At 37.7% G+C, this 15,209-nt stretch overlaps 1 protein-coding gene across 1 annotated transcript; it reads left to right on the plus strand.

The window, feature by feature from the left end:
• Positions 1-13,482: 13,482 nt before the first annotated feature.
• LOC145675032 (ionotropic receptor 21a-like) lies at positions 13,483-14,871 on the plus strand. Its single transcript, XM_081745399.1, has one exon. It carries the CDS (start codon positions 13,483-13,485, stop codon positions 14,869-14,871), a length of 1,389 nt encoding a protein of 462 aa, XP_081601525.1.
• Positions 14,872-15,209: the final 338 nt, after the last annotated feature.

Consider the following 15,209-nt stretch of genomic DNA (forward strand, 5'->3'; position numbering starts at 1 on the left):
ACCCTGTATCTCGACAACGAAGCTGAATTCGAAAACTGCAAGAGGACCATTTGTCTCCTTTTGATGTCACGAATCACCTCCCGAAGTTTGTGGACATCTTTCAGGTTCACCCTTAATGAAGCTTCTTTTCGAAAAGTTAACTATTAACTTTAGGCATTGTTTATCTTTTTTTAAATCACAAATGTCGTTATTAATTTTAAGGCAGAGAACTACTTCTGAGAGAATAGATCTTGAAAGATAATATTAAAACTTAGACTTTTGTTTTCGAGACATTCCAGACAAGACGAGACATTTTACAAGCTATCTCGTGTCCAAAACATTTGCCTCGTATTATCTTGGATGTCACAAAGCGCGTCTTGTCTCTTTCTCGAGACATGTCTTATCTCGTGCGCATTCGTTAACACTTGGAAAGGATTATCTTTCTACTCAAAGCATTATTTTTATAATGGTTGCATATTTATGATAATTGCTGTCCACATAAATTACAGTCCTTTCAGTTGAATTAATTTTTATTATTATTATTATTGAAATTGCAATATCTAGTTTAACGTTGGTCGATTGTGCACCTACGCTAAGGGAGAATGATGATGAATGAAATGGTGAAATGAAGAAAGTGGGAGGAAAATGGAAAATCTCAAGAAAACACATACCCATGCACACGGTATTTGTCCACCTCAAATTTCACTTGGCGCGAAGTGGAATCGAGCCACGGACCCCATGCACCAAAGGTGAATGCTCTATTATTATTATTATTATTATTATTATTATTATTATTATTAATAATAATAATAATAATAATAATAATAATAATAATAATAATAATAATAATAATAATAATAATAATTGTAGCGAGCTCAACGGGTTTCAACCGTTCGACTTAACCAACGTTTGGATGCCTATTCGTTCGTCGGCTCCATGAGAACTTCTCATAAAAGACATTTCATTTTAATGAAACTAGTAAGTGCCTTCTTTTAGCTCTGCGAAGTAACTATTGCTTGGAATATGAATCTGCAAAACATAAGAGGTAAAATTAACCAAATGGTGCAAGTTTCCACTTATATATACAAAACAATTTTGCAATATCAACTACGTGAATCTTGTCCCATAAAGAAGCCGAAACCCCTACACCGAAGATACCCTCCGAGATTTGATCATTGTCCACACGGACTGAAATTGTCATTTGAAGCCAAGGCTTTAATATGAAGCCAATAATTTCTTTAAAATAGACGGAAAATTCGGAAGTTATAAGCATTTTCATATTTTTGCCTTTTCTTATAAGGGAGCCGTAGCCCCCTATACTGAAGACCCCCCCCCCCCGGAGATTTGATCATTGTCCACTCGGACTGAATTTGTCATTTGGAACCAACACTTTAATACGAAGCAAAATATTTCTTTAAAATAGACGAAAAATTCGAAAGTTATAAACATGTTAATAATTTTGCCTTTTCTCATAAGGGGGCCGTATTAGCCTACACTGAAGAGCCCCACGAGATTTGATGATTAACCACTTGGACTGAAATTCTCATTTGAAACCACAACTTTTAATATGAAGCCAAAAATTAAACTTTTACATCAATTTAAACTGACTGGGTTCCGGTTCCCCCCACTATTGTTTAGTTTAGTTAAGTGGTAATTTGTGACAGCTTCACATCATCAAAAGAATGTTTCACTTCAACTCCCCTCCCCCAGGAGTTCGTGCTGGATCTATCACTGGAATCAATAGACACTCTTCCTATTCTTTTTGTCACCCTTGATTGTGTAGGGGCTCCCTCGTACAAATAAAGAAGCGGTAATATTACAATCAAGGGGCGCTATATATTAGGTATTTTTTTAGTTACCTACCCCTAACCGCACAGGGCCATCTTTCGTAGAATAAAAAATATTACGTGATATTCCAATCATGAAAGGGAAGAGGATGCTGTAAATATATTTCTTATTCATTTTGTCTGTCCTGCTTATCAAAAATTACTTTCTGTTGGAAGGGTACTGAAATGAGAGGGGCAAAATAAAAAGTCGTACCCCCTCCTACATGGTTGCTTAAATAAGTACTAAAGAAAGCATTTTAAACTAAGATATTTAAGATTTAAACTAGGAAACTAAGATATCCTTACATTATGTAAGGATGGCATATTCAGGATTATTATTATTATTATTATATTATTATTATTATTATTATTATTATTATTATTATTATTATTATTATTATTATTATTATTATTATTATTATTATTATGAATGTTTTTGGAGCACCGAAATTTTGTGAGACGAACAATGATATGTAGAGGTTTAAGATGGGTGGTCATAGAGGAGGAAAAACCAGGATTTTTCTCTGTCTGACTCTCTAACGTAAAGATTATGTGCTGAAGGTAAGAAGCATCATCATTCTACAATAGGTTGCTTTTACGTAGAATATCAATTACTTGAGTTCTCCTCCTTCGGTCTACTTACCTTATGTAGTAAATTCAAAACAATTTCAATTCAATACAAATACATTGTAAAACTTTTCCGTAATTAAACATCTAGGGAAAATTAAACATTTAATAGGGACATCTGTTATCAAAATATCCAAACACGTAGATAGAAGAGTATCTAGTGAGAAATATTGTAAAACTTTATAAAATTCTCCAAATTAGAATTAACATTTACTGGGAAACATTCGTTATGCGCCAGCGAGCATATGGTGAACAGTGAGCACAGGGGAAATAATTACGAAACTGTTTGCAAACAAAATTAGGGACGCTAATGCAAGTGCGACAACGGCATTTTTTCTTTTTTTGGTATCGTCATGAGTTTTACACATACGTTACAATTTAATTCTTTCCCACATAAAAAAATAAATAAAATAACCGTAGTGTAGAGATAAAAATGACAACGGCACTTCCATGGAATCGAACCCGCTACCTTCAGCATACAGACTCATTGCTTTAACTAACTGAGCTATTTGTTTTTTTACGTGAACCGAGCCTGTTCCGGTAAAGACGATATTTCATTACGATCGTCCTACCAATTCGTCCTTTTCCATAGATAATTTCCACTATTTGCTCTATCTTTATGTTAATACTTAGCATATATTCATATATTTGGAGTTTGCAGATAATGCATATAATAAGACATACTAGAAATATTCGTTAAAAGTTTAGTTTGTAGATTTAATCCACATTTCTCTCAATGACATAGATGTCGCTGCTTCGTGTTAAAATGCAGAATTCCCTCGTGTTCTTGAAAATTTCCCACTTTAGCAGAGTTGGTAATTCTCGAGATTTCTGTCGATTTAATGTTTTTTGCTTCTAATTTCTTTATTTTAAGCTAATATCTAACACAAATATTAAAAACGGGTTTGTTATTAACCTGTCCTGCTGGGGAAACCTTCCGAAATTTCGAACATATAAAGAAAACGGAGATATTTTCAAAAAACTTCAAAATAAAGAGACGCGTCATTTATTTTGCTCATGGTAGTACCTAGGTAGTATCAGTGAGAGTGCTGGCCGTGAGTACAAAGGGAAAAGCGCGCGATCTATCTGAGTTTGACCGAGGGCAAGTTGTCCCAGAGACTCGGCGCAACGATTTCGGAAACTGCAGTATTTGTTGGGTGTTCGAGGAGTGCCATGGTGAGTGTCTTCAACAAGTGGCGAAACCAAGAGGAAACGACGTCTAAACGTCGAGGGATTGAGCGCCCCCACCTCATATCAGATGTCGAACGTCATAGGCTGGGCAGACTGGTAAAACAGGACAGACAGCGAACTGTGGCGGAACTAACATTAAACTTTAATGCTGGGCAAAGTACAAGTGTGTCTGAACACACAGTGCACCGAACAATCCCAACGATGAGCCTCCGCAATCGACTACCCATCTATGTGCGAATGTTCACAAAACGACATCGGCAACTACGACTGAAACGAACACGTGACCATCGCCACTGGGCCTTGGCGTAGTGGAAGAGCGTTGCGTTGTCTGATGAATCCTGATACCTTCTTCATCATGATGATGGGAGGGTGCGAATCCGTCGTGTTGCAAGGCAACATCTAATTGACACCTGTACTGGGGACGGAGACAAGCTGGTGGCGGTCACTTCATGACAACCTTGTTTCCCAACGGTAGTGGCATTTTTCGAAAAGATAATGCATCATGTCACAAGGCCAGAAGTGTGATGGAGTGGTTCGAGGAACGCAGGGGCGAGTTCCAAGTGATGTGCCACCCAACTCGCCGGATCTGAACCCAATCGAATAATCTGGGATGTGATTGAACGTGACGTCAGAGCGCATCGCCCCCTCCTCGGAATTTACAGGAATTAGGTGACCTGTATGTGCACATATGGTGTCAACTCTTACTAGCGACCTACCAAGGATCATTGCATCCATGCCAAGACGCGTCACCGTTATTATCCGTGCCAAAGGTGGACATACTGGCAATTAGGTAGGTAGTCATAATGTTCTGGCTGATGTGTGCGTATATTTTAACTCGTATATTTTGTCTCGACTCGAATTTCGAGACATCTCGTCTCTAATTCGAGTCGAGTCGAGACAGAAACTGTCGAGTCGATACACGAGTAGAGACAGAAACATATTTTCGAGTTGAGACAACATTTTCTCAAGACGATTCGTAGCAGGCTTAAATCTCGACTCGTGCGCACCCCTGGAAGGGAATATCCGTTCTATAAGACTTTAGACACATGCATATCATAGTTTGGAAGTCCAATAATGCCCTGGTCCCCTGTATGTATGTATTATGTTGTATGCTTTATAACAAATAAAGGTTTATAATTTAATAGTTGTTAACTTCTCAACTACTACTACTATACTAATAAGAACATGTAAAAGTGTGATGTTCGTATCTTGCTTTAAAAATAAAAAGGGGACCAACAGCTTTAAAATAGTTGGGAGCCACTGATCTAAGTAATTAAGAAATCACCGATATTACTTAAAAAAAAAAAAAAAAACTATTGAATATGTAAGTGAAGTTGTGTGTCCTTCCAACTGTTAATATGAGACTGATGAACCTCACGTTTCTGCGCCAGAGATAAAAGTCACTGAAGCTGTGAACAAAAAGTAATGATATGGATGGAATCCCAAATCAGACTGTGCACAAGTTCACTTGTTGAATCTGGCCGTCGTTAAGCATGTGATTTTAGGGAAATGCTTTTATCGAGATGATCAGACTGAATTGGGTACCGTAAGACAGGGGCGGATCCAGGACGGACTTCTGGGGGGGGGCGGTAGTAATACTGCTACTTAGAGCTACTTTTAAGAGCTCCAAACTTTTTATGGATGGGTTTATTTATATATAAAATAAGAAAGCTCCCTCTTCTGGGGGTGGCGATCGCCCCCCTGGATCCGCCCCTGCCGTAAGACGGGGTTACTTTGCAACATCGGGGGTTACTTTGCACAAAATACGAAAGTAGTTTTACAGTCCTCTGTCGGCAAAACTATGAACAGTAAAAAGGAAGTTTCAACTGCCACCGTAAGATAGAATAACCAACTGTATTTTGGCTATAATGTTGGCGGTTAACATCAGTTCTAATTACCGGGAGGGTTCGTTATTGTAAAAGTATGGAAAGCAGTCACTGTAAAGGCCGCAAAATTAAAAAAAAATTAAAATCCTAAAGCCACCCCTGTATAACACTGGTGCCAAGTATGTCCTCGAACATTTACAATATAACGGGTTTTACTGTATATAAAATACCGTACTTCACCGATATGTACTTTTAGTACAGATAGTTTCACATGTCACGGCCTGAAATGAACTTCCAAGTTTTCACATTTACACAATTGCTTGCAAATATATATAAGATCGGATCCAGGATTTTCTGAAGGGTTGTGCACCAATAACTATTACTACCTTTGAATTAAATTTGATTATTCTTAGTGACTTTAGGCATTTCTGGTGAATACGGAATATTGATTTGATTGGTGAATCCTTTTGCTTCGACTTTCAGAAGACCGACTTAAACTATTGCTTTCGCAAAGCTTTGCTTTCTTTTAAGCTTCAAACGGTAACATGACCTCAGAAAGTGAAGTGTCAAAAAGTGTTGCTATTTTCCCTGGTATCTTCTTAACTTAGAGATAGTGTATACTTACAACGAAGGGGGGGAGGAGGGGAGAGTGCACGTGCACCGGTACACCCTCTAAATCCAACCATATATATATAGTAAATACACTGGTGGAAACAAATTTAAGAACATACTGTAATGAGTTTTCCACATAGTGAGATGATTGTTCAAAGATGTTGAAAAAGGAAACGTTCCTTGTTGAAATTTTTACCTTAAATTACATTTATCTCTTTATCTTTGAAGTTGTATGGAAATTGCATAACTCCAAGAAGTAAATTTGCCAGGGAAGGAAAGAAGTTCCAGACAACGACATACAATAATTGTTTTTACTCATTAGAACACTTCATTGTGAACAGAGAAAAAATAATTTGACGTTCAGATTACAACTGTTCAATGTGCTGATTCATCACATTAACTTCCTGCCACCTGAATATAAAATAACTTGGCTTTAGTGAGTCAATTGTATCCTTATTGTATAAGTAAATTAGCGTCGATTACCTGCTTCCAAGGGCGCCCATGTTATGTTTTCCAAGGGGGCTTCAAGTATAAGCTACGTTTCAAATATAGTTTCAAATTTTGCTGTAACTAATGTAAAAATTCTATTGGGTTTTCGATATTCCTAAGTACAATTTCCTCTTAGAGGGACAAGCGCCCCACCTTCCCCCTGATGGGCGTCCTTGCCCGCTTAAAAAAAAAAATAGCTATATGTTCCGTTAGCCAGTAACTTTTTTACTATTACTGAAGTGCTCTCGCATATCGGTCATTTTCGATGATTTATATATATATATATATATATATATATATATATATATATATATATATATATATATATATATATATATATATATATATATATACATATATATATATATCCTATCCCCCAAGTTGCGGGGCTGGGTTTGGATTTAAACGGCACCGAAAGTGTCACTGTTCATCTCAGCGACCCCGAAAACTATGGATTCGACACTGATATCGGCAAATTTTCGATCATTTATGTCTTCCTTCCTTTCCCCCTCCTCTAAGTTGCAACGTCAAAGTAAAACGATAAAAACAATCTTAGGCCCGAGTCTCATATGTATTGAAAATTTGATCAAGATCGGTCGGGTGGTTCAAGAGTTCTTAAGGCAAAAACATAGTCACTTTCACTTTTTTATATAGATAAATAAAACAAAAATACAAATATTCAAATGAATACGCCGAAAATATCGAAATAAATAAATAAAATAAGAATTTGTATTTGAAAATAAATATATTTCAAGATATTCACTTTCTATTAATGTGTGGATCTAGAAATGTGATGTGCAATACATAAACACGAAGCCAATGTACTATCTGCTGTGTATATAATGATACACAATGTACAGGGTTCGTTATGAAAGTAATGAGCATTGCTTTAGAAAAACTGTTTTATTGTTCCGATTGTTACAAATCTTTAAAATTCCTCAAAATACGCTCCTTCTGGATCGATACACTTCTGGAGACGTGTTTTCCACGCCTAGAAAGCATCTTTAAAGTCCTCGGCTGGAATGGCTTTTAAAAACCTTGTAACATGGGCTTGAATATTTTGCACGGAGTCCCAATGTTTTCCTTTGAGGTGTCTATTCAAACGGGGAAACAAAAAAAAGTCACTAAGAGCCAGGTCAGGACTATAGCGGGGACCACTGGGGTTCTGCTCCGGGCCAGGAAGTCGACGACGGTGAAGGCGCTGTGACTTGGTGCATTGTTGTGGTGGAGTTTCATTGAGTCTTTGATGTCACTTCGAACGCGGGCGACCCTGCGTTTCAGTCTCTTGAGCACTTCTAGATAAAATCCTGTGTTGACAGGTTGTCCTGGTGGCACAAACTCGAAATGGATGATTCCTCGAATGTCGAAGAAGACAATGAGCATGGTTTTGATACGGGATTTGCTCATGCGCACCTTTTTGGGGCGGAGGGAGGATGAGGTGTGCCACTCCGCACTCTGTCTTTTGGATTCTGGATCGTATTCGAACATCCAGTATTCGTCTTCAGTTACGACCGAGTCTAAAAAGTCCGGATCACTTTCACACAATGCCAACTCCTTGCAGCGCAAAACTCGAAGTTTTTGTTCGTTCGTCAACACCTTCGGCACAAGCTTCGCACAGACCTTTCGCGTTTGCAGGTTCTTGGTCACTATCCCATGTACCGCAAATGTTAACATGTTTAGGGTGTCCGCGATTTGATGAATGCTCACACACCGGTCTGAGCGCAAGGAGTTGCGCACTTCACGCACACGGTTAACGTTGTCGTCGGTCCTGGCCGTTGTTGGGCGTCCAGAACGGGGCTCGTCGGCGACCTCCTCCCGACCCTCCTTAAACCACTGATGCCATTTTCTGACCTGGGATCTTAACAAACACTCCTGCTTGTAGGCCTTTTTCAGCATCTGGTAAGTTTCCGTAGCATTCTTACCCAACTTGGCGCAAAATTTTATGGGTAGCGTTGTTCGAGCGAACTCTCTATCGCGCCGTGTTACAACTTGTAAAAACGTGCTTCACGCGAATCGACATCCACACGCTGTCACTGCTCGCAACAGACTGACTCCGGGCGCATTTGGAAGGACAGACCACCCACTACTTTTTCCGCGCCGGCAGCGAGCGCTGCGGTGGATTGTTGAGTCAGGGTAGCATCATGCTCATTACTTTCATAATGAACCCTATATATATATATATATATATATATATATATATATATATATATATATATATATATATATATATATATATATATATATATATATATCCCCTTTCCCCCAAGTTGCGGGGCTGGGTTAGGATTTAAACGACACCGAAAGTGTCACTGTTCATCTCAGCGACCTCGAAAACTATGGATTCGACACTGATATCGGCAAATTTTCGATCATTTATGTCTGCCTTCCTTTCCCCCTCCTCTAAGTTGCACTGTCAAAGCTAAACGATAAAAACCATCCTAAGCCCGAACCTCATGTATTGAAAATTTGATTGAGATCGGTTGGGTGGTTCAAGAGTTCTTAAGTCACAAGTATAGTTACTTTCATTTTTGTTTATATAGATAAATAAAACAAAAATGCAAATATTCAAATGAATATGCCGAAAATATCGAAATAAATAAATAAAATAAGAATTTGGATTTGAAGATAAATATATTTCAAGATATTCACTTTCTATTAATGTGTGGATCTAGAAATGTGATGTGCAATACATAAACACGAAGCCGATATACTATCTGCTATGTATATAATGATACACAATGTATTTCTCCATTCCCTTCACTGCTCAGAAAGGAGAACTAAAATTTCATTCGAATAATCTTCTTGAGACACGTTCCCCATTAGTTCTGGCTCCCAAACCCTGTCCGAAGTTCGCTACATGTAAGTCACGGATAGTAAACTTCTTATGTCGAAATACTGACCCAAGGTATTTAACTCTGAATTAATGTGGAAGCCGAATACCACAAGTACGAGTTACTAGTTTGAAGGAGTAAATAAATAAAGAAATAAAAAATAAAAATATCTCAACTGCGCAACAACAACAAAAAAATCTAACTAAAACATTCGTAATCTGACAATTTTGAATTTTACGAACACCTATCGAAGCCAAGGTTTTAATATTAGGTACTGTCACGGAACTCCATAGGTAGGCCTGAAATTCGTCGAAAGATATTATTGGTTGGTTATCTGCATCGAGCTGCACAAAATGTAATGTTTTAGTTATTTTTACCATATGTTACTATAGCAGAATTATTCTGAATACTTTTACTTTGTATACAGGGTGTTACAAATATGTGTCATTATATTTTGAGAATAGACTCCTCACATAAAAATAAGAAAAAAAAAAGTTCATACAGACATGCGTTCAAAGAAGGATAGTTTCGAAGTTATAGGGTGTCGAAAATGCGAAACAAATGAACTTTAAAAGTTTATAGCTCCACTACTATGGTACCTATCGTAGTCGGGTCAAAACATCACTTAGGAACTGGTATGTGAACTATCCAAATATCCATGTTTAAGAATGCTCCAGTACTTGCACACCAATTTTTAGAGAGATAAGTGAAGAGTGATGAAGTACTCCCAAACAGCCTCTCTAAAAACGATTGTGCAAGTACCAGAGGTTGTGATAGATGGATATCTGGATAGTTTACATAATAGTTCCTCAGTGATGTCTTGATCCGATTACGGTCGGTCCGTAGCATAGGTGTCCAAACTCGCGAGCCCGGCGCTCATGAGCTCGGCACTCGCGCTCAACCGGGCTCGGGCTCAATAATTGAGTGCGAGCCCGAGTGAGCCCGAGCCCCAATGAAATAAGTGAGCGCGAGTCCGAGTGAGCGCGAACCCAATCGAGAGAAGTGAGTGCGAGCCCGAGTGAGTGCGAGCTTAGTCAAGAGAGATGAGCGCGAGCCCAGTCAAAAGAGACGAGCGCGAGCCCGAGTGAGCGCGAGCCCAGTCGAGACAGGTGAGCGCGAGCGCGAGCGAGCCCAGTGGAAAATGGCCATCTATGGAGTGGAACTATAGACCTTTAAAGTAAATTACGAAATTAAATTACGAAATTATGCACTTCCACCCACAGGTCCATATGAACTTTCTTATTTTGATGTCAGCAATCTATTCCTAAAGTATTATAACCATTTTTTTGTAACACCCTGTATATCCGTTAGTACAAAGTACTTGGACTTTCTGAAATAAAATATTAAAAGACACTCGACAGTTTGTTCGGAGAATATCTTTATATATAGGGAACTGTACAAGATATAAAAAAGTATTTAAAAAATCAGAAATAATTTATTATTGCATCCTATATTCACCGGTAAATTTTACTGTTTATAGATATTTCAGAATTGTTCAGTATTCGTATTGATAATATGTAGATTTTACTGCAAATAAATAACTGGTAAAATTCGCTGAAATGTTATCATCATCATCAGTGGCGTATTTAGGGGGGGGCTTCCGGGCTAAAGCCCCCCCGAAATCTTACTTACTATAGTAAAGTATATGATATATCTTGCAGAATGTTCACATTTTCAGGCAAAGCTCCCCCCCGAAAGTTAGCAAAGCCCTCCCCGAAACAAAATCGTAAATACGCCACTGATCATCATCATCGTATTTTACACATTACAGATTATTTCGTAAGGAACTTTTCTCGCATAATAAACCTATTAGGAACACTGTTCTTTCTAAAACCATCTGTATGCTATTACAAAGTGAAGGTGGATTAACTTTAAAATAGCAAGACAATTATTTTCTTTCGGTACAACTTCCAACTGTAACCACTGTGAATTTATTTTGCATGTCGCTTCAGAAGGTCTCACAATTACCTTTTTCTGAAGGGAAATTAACGCAGGAACGTTTTCAAACTCACTGACTATGTGTGCCTTTTCTTTGCTAGCAAAACGCTTATTTGCGCAGCGGCAACGTCAGTTTGTAAGGCCACCTGCTATGTTTTACAAAATTCCTTTTAAATACGCAGCAATATAAACATTGGTACACATAACGAAATACACGTACTTAATCTAAGCCCATATACTACTGCTACTACTCACACACATACAGGGTTTGTCCAAGAAGTAATGAGACTGGCCGCCGCAACCGCCAGAGCGCTTTCAAAGGCTAGTATTGGTGGTGGAGGTCTTACCTAAGCATCGCACCGCGCGGCAGTCGCTTCTGAGCAGCGAGAGAATGAGGATCGATTATTGCGCAAAGTGAGTTTTTTTTAAAATTTTGGTCATGGTATAAAAAAAAATGGAGCGAACGATAGAGCAGCGATACGCCATCAAATTCTGCGTTTGCTTGAACAAAACTGCTTCAGAGACTTTTGGGCTTGATTGAGCAGGCCTACGGAGACAATGCCATGTCGAAAGCCCATAATTTTTCACTGGCACAGGGACTTCAAAGACGGACGAGAGACAGTTGAGGACAAAGATAGATCTGGACGCCCTTCGATGAGTTAGTTCTTCGGATGGAAACGTGTCAAATGTGAAAGAACTCTTTGGCTCTGACAGTCGGTTGAGTCTGCGAGTTAATAGCGGAAGAACTTAACATGTGCAAGTAAACGGTACGCAACATTTTAACCGAGAATTTGAACATGAGAAAAGTTTGTGCAAAATTGGTACCAAAAAGTGTTAAGTGATGAACAAAACCAACGATGAGTTTGTCGTGTGGCGTGAAGTGGTGGAGGCTGTGGAAGGTCAAGCAGACTTTTTTCTTTTCCCCAAATTAAAAACCGCCCTGAAAGATCGCCGTTTTGATGACGTTACCGCCATCCAGAAGGCCGTAACCAATTATTTAAAAGGTATTTCGGAATCTGACTTCCAGGGAGCGTATGAATAATGGAAATTTCGCTGGCATCGGTGCATGGACACCCAAGGGAACTATTTTGAAGAATTTTGAGGAGTTGTTAAAATCGGATGAATAAATTACTGTTTATAGACTCAGTTTCATGACTTCTTGGACAAACTCTGTACACAAAATCTCATATCACATTTCATTTGTGTTTTGCAAAGGTCTGACATGACATTTCCATTATAAGGAAATTAATATCAATGATAAAGCTATGAGCTGGGAAAATCGTAAGTGTTTCTAAGTTGTCGCATGAAAATTTAGAATTTGGGAAATGAAAAAATGATATGAAACAAAATGTAGATTAGAAGTGGTGATGCTCTAGAATCAAATGACACTAACCGGTGAATATTATCAGAAATTTATGTAGAAAAAATGTAAACGTTACGAAGGTTTTAAAAAACTTTTTAATGTGTGGATAAAAATGAAATGATATGAAATCTTTTAGTTTAGCGTCCCACGATTACTTTCCGGAACTGTATTATGGAGATATCTTATTAAGAGGTGTCCGTTAAGAGAGGTTTTTACTGTATATGCTTTAGTGTTACATTGTTTAGAGTTGTCTTTTAGAGTAACAACTTTTAATAATTCTTTTTCTTTGCAGATATCGGTAACTCATGTCTTCTTTACATATCCTGTTACGGATTTTTGTTACATTATTTCCCATCTGCATGACTTCTAAAATTAACATTTCACTACTACCAGATAACTTGGGCGAAACGTTGGGAACGAACAACATAAACATACTTAGTTTCTTAACACAGCGCTCAAAGTTTTGGGTAATAATTCTTGAACAAAATTTGGAACACGTATCTGCTCCATTGATTCGGCAAGCGTCACAGCATAATTTACAAGATTCATCATTCTCAATTATTAAAGTAAAAGATAACGACAGTTGGAATTTCTTCAGACGATTTAGTACCAAGTTTGATACATTTGTGATTGTAATAAATAACGAAGATAACTTTAGAGGGATACTGGAGTCTGCTTCAAAAATCTCTCTTTGGAATTCTCAAAGTCAATTTCTTGTCTTAATACCATATTTTGCCCAGAAGACTGTCCGATCAGTACTTAAACAAGCATTTGCTTACCAAATATTAAATATAGCAATAATGTTGCTCAATAATGTTGCTCAAGAAAAATCTTCAGAACTGGGAACGTTTTATACTTATTTTCCATTTTCGGAAACATGTTGTGGTGCTGCAAATCAATTTAGTATTCAAAAATACAGACAAAACGTTACGTTGTTTCCTGAGAAGATTAAAAATCTACATCTTTGTCCCGTAAGAATAGCCACGTTTGATATACCTCCCATTGTGACCATAGAATCACAGTCCGGAAATAATAGCTTAAAAATTAGTGGTTACGAAGGTAAATTGCTTACAACGATAGCTGAAGCTATGAATTTTACACCCATAGTGAACTTACCGTCTGATGACCAAAAATGGGGTTATCTATGCAAAAACAAATCTGCTGTGGGGCTTTTTGGGGATTTATTGCATAACCGAGCTGACGTCGCTTTTGGAAATATGGTACTCAACTTGGACAGATTTCAATTTTTGGACAACTCTCACAGTTACCATACAGGGTGTTTTACGTGGATGGTACCAAAAGCACAGCTTTATTCCCAATCGATGAGTATAATACTTCCGTTTACAACACAAGTGTGGATATGTGTCATAATAACCCTTGTACTTTCTGATATAACTTTGTACATTATCATGAGGTTAGAACTGCACAGAGAGTGCAAAAGTTTTCAAAGCTTATCGAACGATTGTTTGTATCTTTTCTCAGTATTTTTGTGTATTTCAGTAACATCAAGACCTTATTTTCACAGAGGGAGATTGATTCTCGCTAGTTTTACAATTTATTCGTTAATCATAACTTGTGCTTATCAAGGAAGTTTCATTAGCTATATGACAATACCTAAATACAAGCCAGATCTGAATACAATAACTGATATTCTTAACTCCAATTTGAACATTGGTGGACACGTAAACTTTCTGAGCGTTTTTGGAGTGTCTACTGACGAACATTTGAATAGAATCTTGGCGAAATATGTTGTTGAGCCAAATTTTGAACATTGTTTAGAACGAGTTGCTTTTCAACGAGATCTGGCAACACCGTATAACAAAGATAGCTCTGATTACTATTCTCGTCAAAATAAATATGTAAATGGGTATGTTCGGTTAATTCATGTGTTGCCCAGTTGCTCTCGTACGTACAATTTAAACACATTTTTCCGCAAACATTCATTATTCAAGCCCCGCTACGATGCAATTCTTGTGAAGTTGTTTGAAGCAGGTTTTGTAACGAAATGGATTAAAGATAAAACGTCATCAAACATGGCAGAGGATTCTATTGACATTGACGAAGGAGATCCAGTTGCAATTAGTACACACCATCTTGTAGGGGCCTTTATTGTACTATTAGTTGGTTTGAGTTTAGGAGCTTGTATATTTATAATTGAACGAACATATTATTATGTTGGACAATTATGAATATTCATAGATTGAAGTTGAGAACCCCACTATATCTATATCTATCTATCTTATATGAAATATGTATAGGCCTATATCTTATATATATGTTTCCGTAACCTTTTTGGTAGGAAGACTCAAGAAAGCATTTCTAATAGCGAAAATTCGATCAAGGGCTACAGGTCCTGCGCCTAGTTATCCCTGCAAGGACCCTCGGACCTTGGGCCCTTGACCATCGCCAAGTAACCAACGTGATCAGTCCGGCACTGTATCGAGGGGAAAAGTACGTTTTTTACATGAACAAAATTTGTGAGAGGAATGTAAAGAATTATTTATATATATATATATATATATATATA

This window comes from Thermobia domestica, chromosome 18 (genome assembly GCF_964235325.1).
Source record: "Thermobia domestica chromosome 18, izTheDome1.hap1.1, whole genome shotgun sequence".
Lineage (NCBI taxonomy): Eukaryota > Metazoa > Arthropoda > Insecta > Zygentoma > Lepismatidae > Thermobia > Thermobia domestica.

What these genes read in the sequence shown, in the direction of transcription:
- LOC145675032 (XM_081745399.1), top strand. Translation starts at nt 13,483, where the DNA reads ATGTTGCTCAATAATGTTGCTCAAGAAAAATCTTCAGAACTGGGAACG.